Raw genomic sequence first — 24443 nt, forward strand, 5'->3', positions numbered from 1 at the left:
TACATAGGGTACTATTTTCAAGCAATCATATAATGGCTGCATCAGAGAACTGGCATGTGGTATCCATTGTCTACAATATGACACCATTCCCAGAAACATACGAAGTTGCTTAAAGTTGCGTGGGACATTCATTTGTCTTATGGCCTGGACTCGGTCTTCAGTGAGGTGTCGAGTACCCTGGGATATACAGTGGCCCAAAAAGACAACCTTTTTCTGACATACCTGTAACTTAGTTCTATTCACCTTGCACCCTTTTTCAGCCAGGAATTGTAACAATGATAGAGTGGCTTTTAAACAAGTATCGTTATCTGGACAACATAACAATAGGTCATCTACATATTGCAACAATACACAAGTGTCAGGCGGTAGCCATTCTCTATTTTTACCTTTTAAGGTTTAGTCAGTGGGGCATCGGACAAAAGACCGTCATAACCACTTATGGGTATGGTGTCACGGGACGTCATGTGTGGAGGGACTACTGAATCAGACAACAGACTGCGTGACGCTCCTGTGTCAACCAAACAAGGAATATGTTTACCTTCCACCTTCATCAACATGTGGAGCATTTTGTTCTCTGATTCAGCTAGGACTGGGGCAAGTCATGCGGTCGGATCGTCCCTATCATTGGTACGCCTCTGTCTGTAGTCCCTCGTGTCTCTGTCCGTGTTTCCTTCCTGTTCGTCTTTTATCCTTTTCCTACAGTCTCTTTTTATATGTCCCACCTTGTTGCAGTAATAACAGGTAAGAGGTTTACGGGAGGAATTCCCTCCTTCATTGACCCGGGCAACAGTGTTAACTCCCGGTGTCCTTCTGGGTTTAGTTTCTGCTAAATCAGCCTCTATGCCTTGTGCTTTCTGCAACAATGTTCCTCTGTCCCGTATGGCTCTCCATTCGGGAGTACATGCCTTCAGTTTGTCACCTATTTGGGGTACTAGTCCTTCCATAAACTGTCGATTGAAAGCCCTAATGGTGACGGGTAAGGCTAAATCTAGACCTTCGTCAGCCATCATGCTTTCCATGTTGAGGTAAAATTCTGTAACAGTCTGACCTGGGGCCTGTTTTATGGGCGCTGTCGAACCCCTTTCCTGCTGTTTCCCTTGGCAAAATTCTCGTAACTGAGCAATAAACAGGGGTCTAGAGTCTATATGACGGGGGTGTATTCCTGGTGGATCTGCCGCTGGATCCCCTTGTGGTCTATGTGGAGCAATTTCATTCATAAATTGATTAAACATCGTTAGTGTCATTTTATGTCTACACAAATCTTCCCCATCTTGCCAAGTTGCTTCATGTGTGTTTAGTAATTGTGTCACGAATCTACAGAATGCGGCAGGTTTTGCTACGGGATCAGGAGCATTCTGTATTAATGCCATAAGAGTGTCAGCCGACCAAGGTGTCCATGTCCTCAGAACGACTTGTCGGGTCACTGTAGGTGGCTGTCCTGCTTGACCCGCATTTGGATTATTTACTTGTATTACCCTAGTCCGACTATGGACTGGAGCTACGGGCTCTGGTCTTTGAGCGCCGCAATGCACACATTCCTGTGCCCAGTCTGGGTTCTGGGTACCGCATACTCGGCATACCCATCCTCTTCCTCTTAAGGAAGGATAAAGTTTTGGTCTTTCATTACCTGGTGTGGTGGTGTTATAAGGAGGTGGAGTATCTCCCGTATTTACCCTATCGCCGGGAGCAGAAGGAAGACTTTTGTGTCGGACCTTCATATCCCATCCACCCTTTTCCTGACAATACTCCCATCCCTCCTCTTCAGCCCTGTTGGAAACCTTAATTAAACATTGTATTTGTGATACCCATCTGTTCTGCAATATCTCTCCCTGTCTGTCTTTCTTTATTTCTCCCAACCTTCTACACTTAATCCATTTTCTCCATCCATCCCCAATTTCTTGAGAATCCTATTCGTGCCCTGTGCCTTATCCTTCCCATACAACATTGTAATTATGTCTTTAACAGCATAACATTTCTGAGATTCCTCCTGGGGTTTACCATGTGTCTGGCCCATTTTGACAGTCCTGCCTAGGTGGCGTTTGGATCACTTACTAAGTGTCTCGTTGCCTTCTCCTCCTAGGGTGCCAAAATACTAAAAAACCTCTCCTAGATGAGATTTCTGAAATCGAATTACTTTATATGCTAGCCAACTGACAAATATTATGACCAGACTGACGGCTACAACATATACAAGCATTCCCTTTTGGTGGCCAAACACATATGACTAGATCTCCGGGACTTTGTGGAGACCTTTATTCCCTTCCCATTACCATGGAATCTCTCAGCATTCGTTTCTTATTCCTGCTTTATCGAGGCAGTCAGGACTTATACTTTCAACCCGTTTTTAGGCTCATGAATCAAAAAGCGTATATCAAACTTAAGTGTCGGACCCCCAAAGTACTCTTACGAGTTAAGGGCGCATTCCGTTACCCATTGGGATGATATATGTTTCAATTCACACCATACAAACAGGGCTTATTTCATTCACAACAGACAGATGACAAGTAGACAGACAAGAAACAACGGTAACATAAGCCAAAATATTAAGTTCAAGACCCGCTTACTACAGAGGTTGGTGTTTACCTGAAGAACAATTCAGACAGATCAGGTGGGCACAAATCTAAGAAGCACAGAGTTTATAAGAAAATAAAGCTTTTCTTACCTGCGCAGGATTTGTCTGTGGTTCTTGATGTGCCCGACCATTTCGTTCCGTCCTTATGTTCGTTCGCCTCTTGTAGTTTCTTTCTGCAGGTCCCTGTTCGGGCGCCAGAAATGTTAGGTGTGACCTCAACAAGTCACCTATTTGTCAGGTTATGTTACCGTTTCCCAATTGTTAGTTAGAGTTCTTATCTAAGCAAAGAGACACGGAGGTATTCAGTATTTCTGCTCAGAAGTCCGTCGTAACTCTGACTCTCTCTGACTGACTCTGAGCTCTTTATTACTTCTCTTTTATAGACAGAAAAGGGCAGACATCAGCAATGTAAAAAAACAACATTTTTGCAAAGAAAAAGCAATTCTCCGGGTGTTATCAGCTGATAAGACAATCTTCTGGGCGTAGACTGCTTTTTAGGGCTGATGCGGCCTCTTCTTGATGAGTACGTGACTAAAGATGACGAGTCCTTATTTTACTGAGAAGTATAGAGAAATACAAGTATTTAGTAAGACATACGGTCAACCATTTTGTTTAGACACCCCTTAATCCTTACAGTACATAGGGGAGCTGGAATTTAGGAGGAAAGAAAAAGGTGAACTTAGCCTTTAATTTTATAATGGCACCTACACGGTATGTCCTGAGGAAGCAATCTATTGTGAAACGCGTTGACAAGCAAGCATGGAGTAGTTCATGGACCTATTTTTTTTGTATACCAATCCACACTCTTTTCTACATGTTGATAGACTTTCCACTACTCCCATATGAAAGGATCCATGCCTCCATGTCTGTAATTGGGTATCTATTGACCTGTTTTCTAGTAGCGGGTGTTGCTTATGATTTTATTATGTGTGTGGTTTTAACTATTTTGTAATAAAGATACAATATTTTTTATATAGAAAAGCAAAAGGAGGAGAGGGAAGCGCCAAGCCAATCCTTTAAACAGCTTAGGAATTTATTCAGTATATAAATATAAAACAACATTAAAAACTTGCGTTGGAGCACTTGCAGAGTGCTAGAGCGGGTGGGAGCTTCCGCATGCAGTGTCACAGGAGGACTGCCGGAAAGTCACTATTGAGGGATCCACGAGCGCCGTGTGTTAGCTGGAGCTTTGATAAGCCTCATGGAGACGTTGGCTGTGTGTCTCTAGGTGGGAGTGGTCCAGGGCTGTTAAACTGACAGGACGAGTCTGATGAAGAAGGAGAGGCCGTGCCTTTGAAACATATTCTGATTGGCCAGGCAGCATGTGGGTGGCTCCCCAGTTTGACATCCCTGGACCACTCCAGGGCTGTCATTTAAGCTGTTTAAGGGATAGGCTTGTCGCTTCTCTCTCCTCCTTTCTTGCTTTTGTTCACAGTGATCAGGTTTCCCAGCCTGTGTCTGAAGCGGCCTCGCTCCCTTTACAGCCTCCATTTAGAGACTCATTTTTTAGGGGTTCATCCCCCAGAACTTTCAATCCACTCACCATTCACATGGCTGCACATTCATGTATTAGCATGCAGATACATGGCCTTTTCATTTAAATATTTTAAACTTTAATATTTTTCATCAGATGGTTCAGCGCTGAATATGTATAACAATATTGTGTATGTGTTTCCTCCTAATATTTTTTATATATACTGCCTCATGTTGTGCCCACAAAGTTCTGCCTTTTTATTTTTTATTTTTTTTTGTGACAGTACTTAAGCATCCTCTGTTAATATACCAGTCTGTCCTGCCTATGTTTACTGGGTTATATTGATGGTTTTATTGAGAGGCTGATAAAGGAACAGGAAAAGCTTTTATTGAGGGGGGTGATACAGGAACAGGAAGAGCTTTTATTGAGGAGGGTGATGAAGGAATAGGAAGAGCTTTTATTGGGGGGGGGGGGTGATGAAGGAACAGGAAGAGCTTTTATTGAGGGGGGTGATGAAGGAACAGGAAGAGATTTTATTGAGGAGGGCGATGAAGGAACAGGAAGAGCTTTTTTCGAAGGGGGTGATGAAGGAACAGGAAGAGCTTTTATTGAGGGGGGTGATGAAGGAACAGGAAGAGCTTTTGAGGGAGGTGATGAAGGAACAGGAAGAGCTTTTATTGAGGGGGGGGATGAAGGAACAGGAAGAGCTTTTATTGAGGGGGGTGAGGTGATGAAGGGACAGAAAAATCTATGTAAAGATGGGTGAAAAAGCGGGCCTTGACAGGTGGATAATGCATTTTTATATTGCTATATTAATCACACTTGACTTGTCTTGCTATGTTTGGAGCATGGGGTTGCCAAAGTCTAGGTCCACTTTAAGGGCTGGTTATTTCTGCAGAAACCATGGCACTTTCCCCATTTTCCAGGCGCTTTCACCTTCAGAACTGTCTATACGGTCCACACAGAGGAGACGGGGAAGTTGGACAACGTCTGCCATGTGATTGTGTAATGTGCTGTTATTTTTGCATGTTGGATTTTGGTTGCTCTTTAGTGCCATGCCACCAGTGAGCAAGGACTATTGCAAAGCAGTCCTGGTTTTAATCAGAAGGCTTTCATTTTTGCCAGATTCACTTTTCCATTTTTGCCAGATTCAGTAGTCTCTTCAGCATTTAGTCTTCAGCACTATATTTTTCAATTCCTGCACGTATAAGCTTCTGATAACAGGTTTACCATTTTATACACAAAAAGGGGGTTTCTCCCCTGTAAGGCGTAATGCCTAAGAAACAAGCCATGCCCACCTTGGCCAGTATGTTTACATGGCAGTGTAGCAATCCTAGATATTGTGGTAAAGGAAACAGTGAGGGAGTTTATTAACTTTCCCACACAGTAAGGTAGTACAGATTATGACATCGATTTAAAATAAGATTGCAGCTTGGCTCTCTGCCGGAGCAATGGCAGTTTCTGTGCTGGCTCATTTCTTGTATACTAGTCAGCCCTGGATCTGGCACAAAGGCTGCAATTAATACAGGCAGCACGGCCTAGCTCTGACACATGCATGTACAACAAAAACAAATACCACTTCCTGATTTCACAAATGTGAGGCAGAAAAGAACAGTGGGAGAGCAAAACGAGAAAGCAACGTCTCTAATAAATTGCAGCAGGGAATTTACACTCCAGTAAATTAAGCCACAGCTCAATCTCGTGCAAGATCTCATTATTCTTTATAATGTTGAGCTGCTGGAATCGCTAAACCTAAATCTTTTGTCTACTGTTTTATCTACCTACTTTACAGTAAATGGCTCTATAATGTGTATTGTGCTTTGACTAGTTCTTCTGGATGTGGATTTAGATCATTGGGGTGTAAAGGAATGATTTGCATGACTGTTCACTGTCTCGAAATGAGAAATAACCCTGCAATTCTTAGCCCTTGTACACACGGTCGGATATTCCGATAGACAATGTCTGATAGGACCGCGTTGTCGGATAATCCGACCGTGTGTGGGCTCCATCGGACTGTCCGACGGACCAAGTTTTCCAGCTGGGCTATAAAAAATTTCCGACAACATGATCCGATCGGACTTTGTCCGATTGTGTGTAGAGAATTCCGATCGGACAAAGTGCCACGCATGCTCAGATCAAATTCCTAGACCAAAGCTATTGGCCACTAGCCTGAACGTAGTCCCAATGAAATTACGTCTTCGCGTTCTGAACAATTGGATTTTCCGACAACTTTGTCCGACCGTGTGTATGCAACAGTTTCGGACAAAATCCGTCGGACAAAATCCAACAGATTTGGTTGTCAGAATGTCCAACCGTGTGTACAAGGGCTTAGACGTCACATGTCTCAATCCATGACATATTCTAAGAAGGCTTTACTGAGCTATCAAATGTAGTGCTCCACCGTGAAAAAAACGTTTCTTAAAAGCTTATCAGAACGTCATTATGTAAATATCTCGCAGTGGCTCTGCTCTTCCACAATGTCCCAGATATCCACAGGTTCCACTCCCAGATATAATGGGGTATCACGTGTTCAAAAACAAATAAGTTCAGTGTGAAATCCTTTTTAAAATTTCACTTCTTAAACTAAATATGCACTCACATAGGTTCAGTGGTAACAGCACTTCATATAGAAATGTGGGCAGCATCCAACATGGAGAAAGTATGATTGGCACGCGTGGTGCAATGCCCTTAAAAAGAAAAAGTCAAAATACCATTCAAGTGGAGAGGGTATTTTAGTGGAACTTAAAGGGCAAAATTAAAATTACATGCTTGGGGGATGCCTTAATGGTACACATGAAGTTACATGGAACAATAGTTTAACTATTTTAAAGGGACATTTAAATAAAATAAAAAAACGCTTGGGGTTCATGTTTGAGTTTTAATAAGACTCTTATTTAGGCATGGGACCTCAGTAAGTACGAAAGAGGGGGGGCACCAAGTGAGTGCCCCCCCCCCTTCTGAACCACACCAGGCCACATCCCTTTCACCAGTGAGAAGGTACCTTGCAAGGGTACCTTTTTGTCCTGATGTTGAGGCGAAAGGGGCCATCACCTCACATCAGTTCAGGATGTGAGGTTTTGCCAGGGTTGGGGGGGGGGGGGTGGGTTGTGGTGTTCATCTCCTGCATTTGCTTTGCCACCACTTCATGTCTGCATGCATGCTCACCAATGATAGTATTTCTCAGAGTGTGTTTCCTGATGGAGACACTTGGACAGATGCAACAGTATGGGGTGGGGTGGTGACAACACACTCTACATTGTTCAATCATAAAATGTTTTGTATTTATTGAGAAAATGTAAAGCAATCTCTAAATGGCACCCATGCTAAGCTGGCGACGCCCTGTACTTTCAATGCAGAAGAGCAGCCGTTCGGTACAGGACCTGGAAGCTAGTGGAGGTCACTGAAGTATATCGGTGTCTCCTACGTTCATTTCAAGCTTCCAGGGGGATCCACAGGTATGGCATATACATTGTTACATTGGCCCTAGCTGAAATTTATTAAAATTAAAGTGTAATGTTGATTGAAGTGTTCCGACTACAGTGCACATTTGTACAGCTTATTATTAGTTAACTTGCTTTTACTCACAGTAAATCCAAAGATGGCAAAAAATCAGGGGTCGTCTGTTAATTTGCCTAAAGTAAAAATCGTCCCCATAGCAACAATTCAGAATTTAAACTGGTTTCTTTCCAGTAGAACATCCTTTAACTATTTTGCCCCGAAGGCACCCTTGAAAAAGTTTAAGATCCTGGGAAACCCCTGACATTATTTTCTTCTTTACAGCTCATATTGCATTTGTGTGTTCAGTATGATGCCACAAAAATGTTTATATACAGTATGTGTGGATATAACAATAAGAAAATTAATAATAAGAAGAAAATAAGACAACCATGCTGTGAGCATAATATTACATCCACTGACACCAATGTTGAGGGTTTTTACTGCACTCACTGGTACCAATGATGGGGGTTATTGTGTCCACTGATACCAATGCTGGGGGTTATTGTACCCCAACTTCTTCAGTGTGCATTGCAATACGGTGCAAAAAATGTAACTGGAGTGTAACATTCTGGGCATTGCAGTGCATTATAGTCCATTCATTTTGAATGGGCTTCCTAATGTGAAGAAGTGCATGAAAATGGGCTGCTATCGTGCGGCTTTTTGGAAGTGTTGGTCAGGGGGGGCACCACACTTGAGGCCCACTGTAATTTTCATGTTACAGTATGTGCATCCACCACCCAGGGGAGAAGATTAAATACACTTACCAGAAGGTAGCATCAATCAGGCATGTGAATCAAAGCTCTGGATAGCGAGTGGTGCATTTCTTCTTCCTCCTTCTCAACTGAGCTACCTCAGGCAACCTCGACTGGGCATGTGAGACTATGGATCAGGGTGGCAATGTCCCAGAGGTGTCACTTAACTGCACAGCCACACACAACAGGGTATACAGTGTGTGTTCCAAGAGGCTTGCAACACACGCCATGTACCATGTTGTGTGTGTGTGTGTGTGTGTGGCTGTGCAGTTAAGTGACGTCTGGAGCTTGGCTCTATCCAGGCCTCACTGGGGTTTAGCACCTATCATTGTTGGTGGTCACATTGAGGCTTTGAACACGCCAGATACCATATTGAATATGGCCATTGGCCATGTCATTATGTTGTATACAGGTGTGTTTAATTATTATTGATTATTGAGTGTATATTATTGTGCAGTGCATGGATTTGGACTTATTGTTGATGTCTTCGTAGACAAAACGTGTCGAGTTTGATGATGAGTCCTTTCCATGCCATTTCGCCTTTTTTGAATTTCATGCTTTTGTGATTACAGAGGAGTTTTTTTACTTGATGCAATACTTCTTGGAATCTATGTAAAGGCTTTTTATTCCAAATAAACCCGTAACCATAAGGTTTTTTACTATTTGGAGGCTTTCTGTTGTTTTTTTATGGATGTTGTTAACCATACTCTTACCAAAAGGTTTTGTGGTAGGAGATTTTTTTACCATCTGGGACATCCTGATCCATATTCTCACTTGTCGGGTCGAGGCTGCCTGAGGTGGCTCAGCTAAGGACGAGGAATCTCACCACTCGCTATCCAGAGCTTTGATATCACATGCCTGATTGATGCTACCTTCTGGTAATCCTATTTAATCTTCTCCCCTGGGTGGTGGATGCACACACGCCGGTGACTCCTTTTAGATTTAGGCTACTTTTCACACTGAGGCGTTTTTCAGGTGCTAAAGGGCTAAAACTAGCGGCTGTAAAGAGCCTGAAAATGCCTCCCCTACCTCTCCAGTGTGAAAGCCCGAGTGCTTTCACACTGGAGCAGTGCATCTTTGCGGCATTGCGGTGAATACACCGTTCTTAAAATGCCCCTGGCATTGAATTCAATGGCCAGCGCTGCCTAAGCGTCTCGGCAGCAGTGCTTTGCGGATGCTATCAAACCTTTTTTGTCCACTAGCAGGGGTTAAAAACGCCCCGCTATCAGCTGAAAAGCGCTGCTAAAACGACAGTAAAGAGCCGCTAAGAATAGCGGCGCTTTACTGCTGACGCCCCCCGCCCCAGCGTGAAAGTGCTCTTAGTCCTACACTCCTGGATTCCTTCCCATGAATATATACTAATGGATTAATGTGTTAATCACCTATCAATCAGATGATGGTGTTGGGGCCAGTTCACACCACATGCAGTTCAGTGCATTTTTTTTTGTTTTTTTCAGCATCAAAAACGCCTGAAAGTAGGTTATATGGTTTTCAGTGGCATAGTTCACACCAGTGCTTGCAGTTCCAGTACATTCCAGTTCCAGAAAAAAAAGGAGAACATGTTGCGTTTTACCTGCACTGGACTGTACTGGAACACTGTAAAATGCATCAAAAATGCACTGGAACACAAATGTCCTTAAGTATAAGAAAAAAGAGTGGGGGGAAGCACTGGATTGCACCAAAAACGCACAAAAAAGCGCATGCAGAAAAGCATCTGGAACGCATCCGGACTGCATTTCTTTTGGTGTGAACCATTCGTTTTTTTGTATATGCTAATCACAATTTTTTGTGTGTGTGTGTGTGTGTAATATAAATATATATATATATATATATATATATATATATATATATATATATATATATATATATATATATATATATATATATATATATATATATATATATATATATATGTATGTATATGAAAACAATTCTTCCTCAGTCTCCAACTGGAGATGGAACATATAATCCAAATAGACAGTTGGATACACTTATGGATACTTCAAAGATATATTTACAGATGAGAGGTTGAGTACTCTTGCCAGATAAGATGGACGCACATACTATATGGCAGTGCGTAAAACAGGCTCATGGTACTGGATATGCGATGGTGTACGATTGCCATTCTGGGTTGTGCTGGTAGATTTGCAACTCCAGGCCACTCTGATTAATTTATGGCTCCAGAACATATATATCTCCATGTGGATGTTGACACTTTGTATGTTTGTATTTTTTTTTTTGTGTGTGTGTGTGTGCGTGTTTTTTTTTTTTTTTTTTTTGTTATTAATTTCACACATATTTGTGTGTATGATCTTGTATACCAATATTTTGCTCACAGGTTGTTTTGAGTCACTCACATTGATCTTAGTACACTGGGGTTGCTTTCCTATATGTTTCCTTTCATTAGTTCAGTTTGTTAGCGCTACCCTGTTGTAAAAAGACTAAATGTTTGTAAGCATAACAAGACAGAGGGCTGGCAGATAAAAGGTGAATGTGGGGGTCATGCCCCCTCTGTTGATGGGCTGTTTTTTTTAAGTGCCACAGACCACCAATAAAATATGAGATTGCTTGTTTTTTGTTTGTTTTTTTAAGTTGGGAAGGGAGTTTTACATCACCACTGACCGCCAATGATTGTAGGATCTTTCATATTGGTAAATGTAAGCAAACCTGCATTTTTTTTGTTTTGTTTCCTTATATTCAGGAAAGATTAAAAACCTAGTGGTTATTAAATAGCACCAAAAGGAAGCTCTGTCTGGGTCCAGTGTTGCATGATCAAGTAACTGTTAGCCAGAGTATCGCAGCCCTTAAAACTGGAAAATTGCCTGGTAATGAGTGTATACAGGATTGTATTAATGTGGTTATTGCAAAACTTGCATCGCCTTGGTGTTCCGTGCAAAACCCATTTTGCAGTGGTGCTCAGTGCCCAACTGGACAGAGTACTTCAGAAACTGCATATACAAGTTATAATAAGTAATTAATTATAATAACTGGGCCTAATGCCCATGATTATGTCAATTTAGATATTATGATTTGAATTTGTATTCCTAAAATTGGAAGAAAACAAATTACTTGTGTGTTGTATAGTGTTGTCTGTTTTATTTTTTTGTTTATATATATATATATTTGTGCAAAGATGGCTTGATTGTGGCAGCTATATAAAACAAATTACTGCGCTTAATGTTAGGTAAATTTATATACACACATATATATCTTGTACAATCCCAATAAGTGATGATATGAGGTGCTCGTGCCTAGTAACGTATCCGTGTGCTCAGACGGGGTCCCCACATGGATGTGTACTCACCCCTAGGAGTTGACCACCTATCTCTAGTGTGGTCTTTCAAGCATGTGGGGATACCCCTGTAGAAGTATGATGTCTGATGTCTCATGCACAAAAATGCCTCATATAGATGGATGGAAATGACAGAAATCCTCATTGCGCAGTGCTGTTATAAATGATTAATTTTGTTAAAAACAATATAAAATTTCCACTTGCATTCGAAGGTGCCTAATGTCTTGGCACCTGGAGTGTATAGCAGGTGATTTTGTTATGGGGTAATCGGCCCACTCATGGATAACACCGATGTTGGCGTTTGGCTCGATTCCCGCGTTCGCATGTCGTGATGGCGCGGTAAATCCTCAACGCGTTTCAGCCAATCATAGGGCCATCATTGGGAAGTTCTGATTGTGGTAGCTAACATGGGTGATAGTGTGAGATAGTAGTATATTGTAGGACCCATTCACACCATTACAGTGCGTTTTTAAGGTTTAGATGCAGTTGTTGTTCTGTGTTGTGGTGTCCAGGAAAACCTTCTTCCATAGAGGTAAAAACATACCTATAAAGTGCTGCGCCACATTAGTACAGTACAAAGGTGTAAATGCAATGTAATGAGCTATTTTAGGCCAGGGAGAGGCTGTTTATCATTTGCTTGGACTACTATCCAGAAATTAGCCATGTTGTATGTGTATGAATACTTCTCCCTAGGCCAAGACGTTTCCCTCAGAGGTCTTCATTTCTGATAAGCCTGTTAATCATTTTACTTATGTCGGTTTGAATTTTGCTGACAGCTCTTTGAATCTACACAAGCCAAGAAATTACAGATTATATTTAAGTAAATTTTGACATGTATTGACAGCTTTTACCCATTTGCTGAATCCTTTTTGTTTTCAGTGTCCTAAATGATTTCCAGACTGTTAGAAGAAAATTGTTATAATGGCAACAGTACACTTGACAGGAAATAACAGAAGAGGGTCCCACACAAAAACATATTTTGATCATAAATTGTCTTCATTTTTGAAGTCTTATTTTTAGATGTGTTCCCATGTTGATGAAGCATTTCAGACTTTAGAATAGATTCTGCAACAACGCCTGATTTTTGGGGTTTCAAAATTATTAAATAATATATTTTCAGATCCTTAATAAACAGAGTAGTTTGGTTTTGTGGTTAGCATTGCTAGCTTGTAGCTCTAGGCCACAAGTCTTGCTCCACTGTATAAAGTCTGTGTTTGCATATATTTTCTCAGTACTCTGTGGTGGTGGGTTGTTTCTTTTTTAACCTAGGGACTGTAGGCTTGGTTTTATCATGTTTGTAACCCAGGGACCGCCTGTATACTGATTTTAAAGCACTCTGGAGTATTTCATATGAGCACAGTGTACAGTACAGAGGGGGCAGTCTACCATTCACCCCAACATGCCATCAAATCTGACACACTCAGCATGTCACCATGAACCCCAATATTGGCACACAATACCATGCACTCTGTATGCTCCACGCAATTCCCACACATCACCTGCTTGACCCTACTACTGTTGACCCTTTTTGCATGTGAGAGGATGTAGATTAGGCTACCTGTCACTCCCTGGGTTTTGGCTTTAATATAGCTATGAGATTAACCTTTATGTGTTTTCAAGACTGAGATTGGTAACATGAAAATATAAACTCCACTGAATACATAGAGACCAATGTGAACTGTACATTGGTCTCTATGTATATGTTAGTGCTGTATATACTGTTTACTGACAATAATAATTGTGAAAATATATTGTAGCCCCAAAAATGATGTTTTGATACCCTTGAACCTTTTATCTAAAATCCCATCTTTTTTTTTTTTTTTTTTTTCAGGTGATTGCACTGGATCTGGAGGCACTGGATCTGGAGGCACTGTCTCAAACATTAGTGTATTCTTCAGTGTGTGGAGCCTGCCCCCACACCCATAACCTGCCAAACCACGGCCTTTACCTGCGTGTTCCGGTGTTTCCCGTGCGACCCGTCCTGCGGAAGCGCCTCGTGGGCCACTCCAGAATTTACTCAGCGCTCAGTGGCCCCAATGGTGAAAATGACAAGGTCCAAAACATTTCAGGCATACCTTCCTTCTTGCCACAGAACGTACAGTTGCATCCATTGCAGAGCTCATCTTGCAAATCATGATGAGCTAATTTCAAAGGTAAGATGCCCTACTTTTTCAACTTCCAAGCTAAAAGGATTGTTTTCTCCTTTGGTTGTAACCCTAGATGCTTGTAGAGATATTAAAGCCAAACTAAACCCACCAATTTAACAGGTTAAAAAATTCCAATATAGCTGTCATATTGGTTGTGCTCTCAGCCAAACCGGTAAACTATCAAATGACTGCTGTCATACCTGATCACATGTGCATTATCTTGGAAGTTGAAGATCAAACATAGGCCAAGATGGCCACTTCCTTGGCTGAAAATGATATGAGGGTTTAGCTCTGCTTTCAGAGTTAGAAAACCTTACCTTTTTAGCAGCAAACCATGCAAATGAAAATACAAGACTTTCACAGTAATTCCTACTTAGTCTTTTTGTACATTTATATTTGTTTTCTATGCGTAGCAGAAACTCGGAAAAGTAACAGGTAGCTTGGCTTTGTTTCAACGTTGTTTCAAAGTCATGCATACCACTAGGTGGCACACGTCTTTATTTTGCCAACTTACTGGCTTACTCTTACTTTATCTTCTGTCTAGGCCAAAATGCTTTCCCCTGGCTAAGATTTAGAAAGTCATGGAAACGGAAAGTTTGACTTATAAATCACAGTTCTGTCTTATTTAAATCTAAATCTAAAAAAGGAACAATGAATTTTTAAAGTAAACCTGACATTCTGTATAAACTAACACTAGAATATATTTACCTGGCTTCATCGTTCTGGTAGATACTATTGCCTTTGTGCAGCTTACCCATAGCTTTCTCTGGCAAGTGGCAACACCTGAACAGCACACGCATGCAATATGCAGATATGACTTTGCTTTAAGATGGAATTAACATATAGATGTACATTTCAGTTGTTGTCTTTTCAGTCTATACTACCTCATTCAACCGTCACACACATTCATTCATCGTGCACTGCATTTTGGGGGTTTCGCCTTCTAAACTTACCAGAAATTATGTTTCTATACAGGCATACCCCACTTTTACGTACACAGTGGGGTTTATTTACTAAAGCTGGAAAGGGGAAAATCAGGCTCACTTCTACATAGAAACCAATGAGCTTCCGGGTTTTATTACCAAAGCTTAATTGAACAAGCCGAGGTTAGAAGCTCATTGGTTCCCATGCAGAAGTGAGCCTGATTTTGCCCTTTCCAGCTTTAGTAAATAAACCCCATTTTTGTACTTAAAAGTGGGGTATGCCTGTAATTGACGTAGATATAATATTAAACTGGAGGTGTTAAACTTTCTGTTCAAAGTGATCCTAACCAATCCTAAAAACAGCCAAAGATGACAAGAGTGCTGGGGTGAAGGGATCTCCATCCCTGTGGTGCATCTTGGGCTGTATGAACCCCAGCATCTATTCAAGTCAAGATAAACCCCTCCCTCATTGCCAAGATCTGGAGCTTCTATTGCCCACTTAAGCTTTGATATTTGACAGTTGAATGACAGGAGTGGGCATAGTGCCAGGAGGAGGCACAGATTTATCTTGACTTGTAGGACTCTCATACAGCCTAAGCCTAGGTTAAAAGGAGCTCCATATTGACACAGTTATTGTTTGTTTCTATCCTGGTCAGAATTTTTAACCTAGTAAATACTTCCTAGAAACTTTGTTTAGTTATTTTAAGATGTATCTCCTATATTCAGCTCCTTCCCCTCTGCTGCCACTCCCCTTACCACTATGGTCCACAGCCAAGATTCGCTATGTATTACACAGCAAGTGCAGCTGTCAAAATGCAGCCACTCCTGTGTAAAATGATAGTTACAGTCTGGTGATTTTACTTTTATATATTGCAGCTAAGCAATACAATTTGATCACCTCTCCACCCTAAGCATATGACTGGGCAATCAAGGAAAAGCAGCAGACTTAAAGTGGTTGTTAAATTAGTTATTACAATTACTGGCAGCCCCTCTCTAATAACAAGATATACTGTGCAAGGTTTTTGTTTTTTTAAATCGTGCAGATAAATACCTACTTTCACATTGCCAGTGTGCGGTCACGTGACCGCCCACCGCTCTTCTTCCTTTATCTGAGGACTACAGCGTGAGGGGCTGAGATTCCCATCTGATGTCAGGTGGGAGGTCACATGACCGCACACCGGAAATTTGAAAGAAGGTATTTAGCTGCACGATTTAAGAAAAAAAAAGAGCCTGCACAGTATATCTTGTTGTTCGAGAGGGGCTGCCAGTAATTGTAATAAGTAACTTAACAACCACTTTAAGTCTGCTGCTTTTCCTTTCTCTTTGATCACTGGTTGTAATATTTTTAATTTTGCCAGTGAAAAGGTGAAGGGTCTAATCTGTGTACATATGCAGAATAAATAAGGCATCAGTAGCAGGATTTGCATGATTGTATCTTCTATGGGCCAGCATTTTGTCCATGTTGACCTTTGCTGATGCCCAAACAAAAGTGGCACCATCCTTTTGGGGATAAAAGAAGGGAAATCAAGGGGAGTACAGGTATTACCTGACAAAAAGATAAAAAATCTCTTCTATATGACTTGGCATGCATGCACTTAAAGTGATTTTTATTTTTTCCTATAAAAAGACATATTATACTTACCTGCTCTGTGCAGTTGGTTTTGCACAAAGCAGTCCCAATCCTCCTCTTCTCGAGTCCCTCTTCGGTTCTCCTGGCTCCTCCTTCCTATTGAGGACATTTTTTATTTATTTTTTTGCTTTCCTGCAAGGCAAAGGCATAATGTGCTAGTATGCATCCCATGCTAGCACATTATGTGAAACTTACCTAAAAAAAACAAAGCCTTCCAGCAATGACATCGCATTACTGGAGACAGCTTCTATCTTCACCTGTCTTGCTTTCGGGCTCGCAGACTCCATCTTTGTGACTGGCTGGAGGTGCTATGACGTCACTCCCGCGCATGTGCGTGGGAGCTGCCGGTCATGGCACAGGGCCCTGAAGGAACAGCACGGGTGGCCGTTCCTTCAGAACACATGCGCCAGTGATGTCACCAGCTACATGTAATGTAAATATCTCCTTAATGGTGCACGTTTAGGAGATATTTGCACTACCAATAGGTAAGCCTTATTCTAGGATTATCTATAGGTAAAATTCAAAGATGGAAGTCTGCTTCGTCTTTAACCTAGGAGAATGGGATTGCTATAGTAAAGCAACTAGACTGTCCACTTTGCTCCAGAGCTTAGTAGTGAATAGAGTGAATCTTCATTGTCCAGGCTTTGTTTGTATTTTTTTTTTCTTTTTGCATGTGATTGGGTATCCTTTGCAAAGTGAAATATCTCCACAATTCACTAAGCTCCGGAGCAAATTCTCTTGCAAAATGGACAGGCCATTTTGCCTTTCAGTAAATCGACCCCAATATCTCTGATGCAGGGTCCGCGTTAAGAAATGAAAGCTGTGTCATAAAAATCAAGTACTAACGTGTTTTAATTTGTGAGTCTCTACCTACCTATAAAGAGATAAGCCTCTCCACACTTCCAGCTGTCTTTGCAATATTGCCTGTCCCCTGGGCAAAACTAGCTTGCAGCTCTGAGCTTGCTTTGATTACTAGACGACTGCACTAGTTTTGAGGTTGAGAACTTTAGCAGTCCTTTTCAAGTATCAGGTTTCTTAAGTAGTCTGACATTCCACTAAGGAATGGTGTTTCTAATGTGTTTAACTCAATGTTTACTAGTGAAAGTTCTACAGATCTTGTGTCTCGCTGTCAAGAAACTGGGAATATTCACCATTTTTATATTGACATTTTTGTTTTGTGCAAAAAAACAGATCCCAGCAGTTTATCCACTGCACACTGCTGCTATCCTATATACAGATCCTATACAGCAGGGCTGCCCAACCTGTGGCCCACTAATCTGGAATGGCTGGTTGGCAAGCCCAGATCGCGGGTTGCCAATCCGCCATCCTAGAACATCAGTGTTGTGAATGAAGCTGGCGGTAGAAGAAACAAGCGGCTGCGGGAACAGAGCCGATGCTTCCTGTATAGCGCCGGAGTCACAGGCAGAGTGATACAAAATGCATTCTACCTGGGACAGCAACAGCCGGTGATACCTGAATGTTATTAAAGGTCATTTTATTACTAAAATCACAGAGTATATATGGGCATATCTGTTCTGCAGTGGTTATTGGGGTGCTTTTAATTTGATCCACAGGTGCAGCGCAGTTCACCTGTGGGTTACCTTGACTTTTTTTATTAGCTTCAGGTTTGGTGCGCATTCAGAAAGTACACCACACCTGCAGGATATAATAGAAGTCTATGGCAAAGTGCAGTAACCAGTAGGAAATCCGCATGCACACTGCATTGCATCCGTGGTGTGGGTAAATCACAGCCTGAGCCTATCAGTGTGAAAGCAGCCTTAGGCCCCTTTTACGCGATCGGTCTGACCCAATTGGACCCTCTATTCATCTCTATGGAGCGGCAGATGTAAATGGACTTGTATCCATTTACACCAGCCTATCTTCAATCTGATCCGCTAAAAAAAACAGAAAGGGATCGGATTGGACGGCCGATAGAGTGGGCTGTGTCTGTGACCGCTTTGCATATGCAGAGTGGATAAAGACCTGTCATCCGCCCGTTCCATTCATTGTGGCCCGTGACTGGTTACCAAGTCGCTTAAGTGGCCCTTGTTTTTCAAAAAGTTGGGCACCCTTGCTATACAGATATACTTACACTACCATTGCCTGTCATGCAGATTCTCCAGCCACTGATCTGGTACAAGTAAGTAGGTCAGACTGTACCTTGTGCCCGTATCTGAACAATTAATGAACCACCCCCTTCCAAATAAACAACACACGTCTACATGATCAGCTGCAGTGTGTCTCCCTTGGCGTTTGAGTGCGCCTAGGAGGGACCTGTGCAGTGTCCCTCCTAGCTCCGCTGCAGGCAGCATGTTAGGCTATGGCAGGCTGCAGCTGGATAGGGTCTGAACGCTGTACCGAATGGTAGGACCCTGTTGATCAGGGATAAAGGGCCTGGAACGCAAAAGTTATTTAGTTAGTTTGTTAGTTATTAGTCTGGTTACCAGGTCTGAAGCATAAGGTAATACTAAGCACACACTGTTTCATTTACATGATCCCCTCTCTCTTTCTGTATGTGAATGATGGCACTGTAATTATTAAAACAAATCTAGGAACTGTTTTTTCCTAATGGATATACAGTTGTCACATGACCCAGCTCTTTGCCAGCCTATCTGCAGGGAAGCAGTGGCAGGAGGAGCTTCTAGTCCTCTGTTGCTGGTCACATGTTAAAAAAAAAAGAAAAAAAAAACAGCCTTTGGAAAACAGAGTAAAAAGCAATAATACCACTAAACTGTTATAAACTGTCATCGTGCACATATATATTAGAAATCAAATCTTTATTATTTTTAGCAATAACCGGTTGTAGGCAGATTTCTGCCAGTCACAGGCTCCTCCAGCCTGTATCTTTAGAATAATAGGGAGGTGAGGCCTCCATCAATCAAGATGTAATATCTCACCCCCCCCCCCCCCATTGTGTTTAGCTGGTTAGTAGGCATGGACAAGGAGGGAGTGTGTTGTAATTTACCACTGTCTATACGTCCACATGTTTGACTCTGTAGTCACATGGGCTGCTCAGATGTGATAGGGAGGAAATGCTCAGGGTAGAAATACACTCAAAACTGTGTGCACTAGCTGCCAACACTGCTATGCAAAATTCCCAACTGCGGTAGGGACATGGACAAGAGGGGGAGACAGAACAGCAGGATTAACCAGGTTTTTAGCAAAATACATAAAATTAATCTGTTCAACCTCTTGATCGTTCTTACAGGTGGCAAAGGGAGGGGATGCTCCCAACCCCCCCTCTCCCTTTGCCACCCTTTGGTGCTTCTACCGGCTAGAATGGTGCCGTATGTTGACCATAGAGATTTCCGGCGGGCCAGATGGTCCCCGAAGTCTCTAAAGGTTGGGAGGTCGGGCGCAATGGTATGAAATCATGCCGGCCTTTGCATTTGAAAATATGCTGCTGCCTTGGCTGGAACTCCGAGATCGTTCTTTCTTTTTTTTTTTTTATTTCAGGCTTTCCAGCCGAGAGGCGAGATCTGGGGACTTATACACCCCAGATCTCGCTGTAAAGAGGACCTGTCATGCCCTATTCCTATTACAAGGGATGTTTACATTCCTTGCAATAGGAATACATTTTTTTTAAAGTGCTCACTCAAATGCATATGTAAGTTGCGCCCACATATGCAAACAGCGTTCGAACCACACATGTAATGTATCACCATGAACGTTAGAGCGAGAGCAATAATTAGAGTGAGAGCAAGACCTCCTCTGTATCTCTAAGCAGGTAACCTGCAAACATTTTTAAAAGTATCGCCTATTGGAATTTTTAAGTTCTGAAGTTTGTCACCATTCCACGAGTGTGCGCAATTTTAAAGTTGAGTATCTATTTATTCGGCGTAACGTCATCTTTCATATTATGAAAAACAATCTGTCTAACTTTACTTTTTTTATTTATTTATTTTTATTTCATGAAACTGTTTTCCCCCAAAAAAAGCATTTTGAAAAATTGCTGCGCAAATACAGTGCACGATATAAAGTTGCAACAACCACCATTTTATTCCCTAGGGCAGTGATAGCAAATGGCACCCAGATATTTTGGAACTACATTTCCCATGATGCTCAACTACAACACAGAGTGCATGAGCATCATGGGAAATGTAGTACCAAAACATCTGGAGTGCCAAGGTTCTCCATCACTGCCCTAGGGTTTCTAAAAAATATATATAATTTTTGGGGGTTCTGAGTAATTTTCTAGCAAAAAAAGATTTTTACATGTAGAAGAGAAGTGTCAGAATTGGCCCGGTAGGCGAGTGGTTGATTATGTAGGTTTAATGGTAATTTTATAGTCTTCAATAAAGCTACTCAAAGCTTCACAAATGCTTAGCACAAACTTGATGTACACACTGCTTTCTTGCATGCCAAAGCCAGAATAAACAAGGCCTGAAAGTAATTCTAAGGGCCGGTCCACACCAGACACAGTCCCGTTCAGTTCCGGGCGCTTTTTTTCTGCACTAAAAATGCATACACAGTGTTTTACATGTGTTCCAATGGCTCTAGTTCACACCATGCAGTCAGTTTCTGGTCAGTTTCTGGTGCAGAAACTGACCAGAAACTGGAACTGCATCTGGCGTGAACTGGCCCTTACTCCTTTTTCTACACTGCCAAAATGGGTTCTGAACAGCCTCCACTGAAATACAGAAACCAAGCAGTACCTTTCATTTATATATATATATATATACTCTTTCAAAACCCCTGAATGTTGAAGCCCAAGTCACTTTAGTCTGCAGGGTTCAACACTACACAATGGTGTTAATTACTGACCCTACCCTTCCACCCCACACATGTACCTGTTGTCCAGTAGGTTGCAAATCATAGTTGTGAACCAGTACGAATGTGCAGGAAGTGAGCATTTGACTCTACCAGGATGTAATGAATATTGCATATAACCATGGCATGAGATTCAGAGCTCCCATGAGATTGAGAAGAGAGCATCAAGAGGTATGCCCAGGCTCTGTTCAATGCCTTCATTAAATGGCTTAAGCTTTTCAGTACACTTATGTGTCCTTAAAGTGTTACTAAATCCACAACAGTAAAATCAGTCTGTATATGCAGTAAAGCATGCTTGTTATAATCACTGTGGAACCTAAAAAGGAGGTTTGATCCCGCCTTCTCTGATCCTTCTCTTCTTCCACTGTCCCCAATCCATCTCCTAAATGGTACAGAGTCTAGGGGGCACTCTGCCCATGCTCAGTTTAGTGTGTATTGCTGAGTTTTTTTTTCTTGGGAGGGTGCATGTGATCAGCACAGGGCCAATCAGCATTGTCCAGACAGAGGGTCAGGGGTCCCGCAGCCTCACAAGACAGTCAGAGTAGAATGAAAACATCTCCTACAAGCTTTAACCAGAAACTGATAGAAGTTACAAGACTGCTATAAACTGCTGATGAGAAAAGGTATTTAGCAGTTTATATTTACTAAAATAATTGCATTTCCATATTCTGTGTACTGTGGGACACCAGATATAGTGAATGCCAGGTCCTGGGTTTAGTAACACTTTAAGAAATGAAAGTAGCCACTGTCTGCATCTTGCCAACTCTGAAATATGTAGAGTATTGTGTTGTATTTATTTTGAAAATCTCAATATTGGATTTATGGCTGCGGGGAAGTGGAAACAACCACATCTGGCCTGCAGGCTTTATATAGATAATAAAGGTTTAGGTTGAGAAGCTGGAAGCAGAGGGGGACAGAATACAGACAGGGCTGTGTTTTTATGAGCTTAGCTCTGTACATGAAAAAACTCCCCTTCTCAGGATGTGTTTGTTTGCCTCCGCAGTCCTTACTGCAACAAAATCTCTTGGGTAGGCTTGGTTTATAAAACTAAAAATAGAGCCGAAATGAAATGTACAACAGAGCCAGGAGATGTGGATAAAAAAGCATGGAAACTTTGACTTGGGCCAAATAATGTCCAGGCTTTTTCTCTGGAAAATATTAGTTACTGATTTGTAGAAGCATGTCATTTTAGTTGGCGAACATTTATAAATTGCTGTGGATGAAACCTCTTTTACAGAAGAGAGAAGGATCCTTCCATTTCTAGTTATGCAAGCACAGTAGTCTTTAGTTTTCCTGCAATTTTCATACCAGTATGACTACACATGAACGTTTAGTAGGGTTTTTTTGCCTGAACGTTTAACATTTTCTCAGCTGTATCCCATTATTACAGCCAATTATATCCCGTGACTGTTCCTATGTCCTATGGTTCAGGCAAGGCAATCCTAAAGCAGAGTTTTCCATAATGTAATCCCTTTGTTGCTTTTATCCTGCCCTTGGGTCACTATTTCTCCCACTGATACTAGCAATGAGGCACCATTTTTTTCCATTGCTACCAATAGGGCACTACTCCTTCTACTGATACCAATAATGGGACACTATTCTTTCCACTGAAACCAGCAACGGGGCGCTATTCCTTCCATGGAAAACCAGTGATGGAGCCCTATTCCCTCTACTGACCCCAATTATGGGACACCATTACTTACACTGGCACCAGTTATGGGTCACGATTCCTTCCACTATCACCAGTGATGGAGCATGATTCCTTCCACTGACACCAGTGATGGAGCATGATTCCTTCCACTGACACCAGTGATGGAGCATGATTCCTTCCACTGACACCAGTGATGGAGCATGATTCCTTCCACTGACACCAGTGATGGAGCATGATTCCTTCCACTGACACCAGTGAGGGAGCATGATTCCTTCCACTGACAGCATGATTCCTTCCACTGACACCAGTGAGGGAGCATGATTCCTTCCACTGACACCAGTGAGGGAGCATGATTCCTTCCACTGACACCAGTGATGGAGCATGATTCCTTCCACTGACACCAGTGATGGAGCATGATTCCTTCCACTGACAGCATGATTCCTTCCACTGACACCAGTGATGGAGCATGATTCCTTCTACTGACCCCAATTGTGGGGCACCATTACTTCCACTGGCACCAGTTATGGTTCGCGATTCCTTCCACTATCACCTATTTTGGGACACTATTCCTTCCACTGACACCAGTGATGGAGCATGTGATTCATAGTTACATAGTAGGTGAGGTTGAAAAAAAGACACAAGTCCCTCAAGTCCAACCTATGTGTGTGATTATATGTCAGTATTATATTGTATATCCCTGTATGTTGCAGTCGTTCAGGTGCTTATCTAATTGTTGTTTGAAACTATTGATGCTCCCTCTCCCCCCTGCCAAAACCACTGCCTGTGGAAGAATTCCACAGCCTGGCCACTCTTACAGTAAAGAACCCTCTACGTAGTTTTATGGTTAACCTGGCCACGTGTCTTATTAAACTCCCTTCCGCAAAAAAGTTTTATCCCTATTGTGGGGTCACCAGTACAGTATTTGTAAGTTTTTAAACCGTATCCCCTCTCAAGCGTCTCTTCTCCAGAGAGAATAAGTTCAATGCTCGCAACCTTTCCTCATAACTAATATCCTCCAGACCCTTTATTAGCTTTGTTGCAGTTCTTTGTACTCGCTACATTTCCAGTACATCCTTCCTGAGGATTGGTACCCAGAACTGGATGGCATACTCCAGGTGCGGCCGGATCAGAGTCTTGTAGAGCGAGAGAATTATGACTTTATCCCTGGAGCTAAACCCCTTTTTTTTAATGCATGTCAATGGATCCAAACATATATTATTTGTCTTATAGATTTACCCTCCTGACGAAGCAGTCCTTTGATTGCGCAACTGGTAGAGGATTATATAATCTGCGAGAAAACTCCATAACCAGAAATTAACAAGTATATGTATACTGTGTCGTCTTTCTTTTTAATTTTTTTTTGTTTTTTTCATATATATATATATATATATATATGTGTGTGTATATATGTATATATATATGTATGTATGTATATATATATATATATATAATATATAATTTTGTGATATTAGTACTGAGATCCGAAGTCCATTCCTCAAAGTCGTTCTACCCCCCCCCCCCCCCCCTTTTTTTTTTTTCTTGTTGTAGGAAGACAGCTTCAGCAACTGTCCCTACTTCTTTGTCTTTTGCATTCAGTTATTGGATGAAGGTCCTTGTACTTTGCCTAGGTATAAGGCTTTAACCCTGAGGCAAACTTGCACATTTTTCACTACATTACCCATCTAATGGCCATCTGTTGGTCAGAAAGTGCAAGCAAAAATGACCATTTACATA

At 41.8% G+C, this 24443-nt stretch overlaps 1 protein-coding gene across 2 annotated transcripts in view; it reads left to right on the plus strand.

Annotated features, from left to right (window-relative positions):
* Positions 1–24443, plus strand: part of YPEL2 (yippee like 2) — a 111148-nt gene that overhangs the window by 38189 nt on the left and 48516 nt on the right. For both annotated transcript variants that reach the window (XM_077482099.1, XM_077482098.1), the window contains one exon: positions 13420–13741. In XM_077482099.1, the coding sequence (XP_077338225.1) occupies positions 13625–13741 (117 nt within the window). In that variant the 5' untranslated portion in view covers positions 13420–13624. The remainder of the gene's footprint in view (positions 1–13419; positions 13742–24443) is intronic.

Source organism: Lithobates pipiens, unplaced genomic scaffold (genome assembly GCF_037356315.1).
Source record: "Lithobates pipiens isolate NorthernLeopardFrog02 unplaced genomic scaffold, aLitPip1_a1.2 Scaffold_16, whole genome shotgun sequence".
Classification (NCBI taxonomy): Eukaryota; Metazoa; Chordata; class Amphibia; order Anura; family Ranidae; genus Lithobates; species Lithobates pipiens.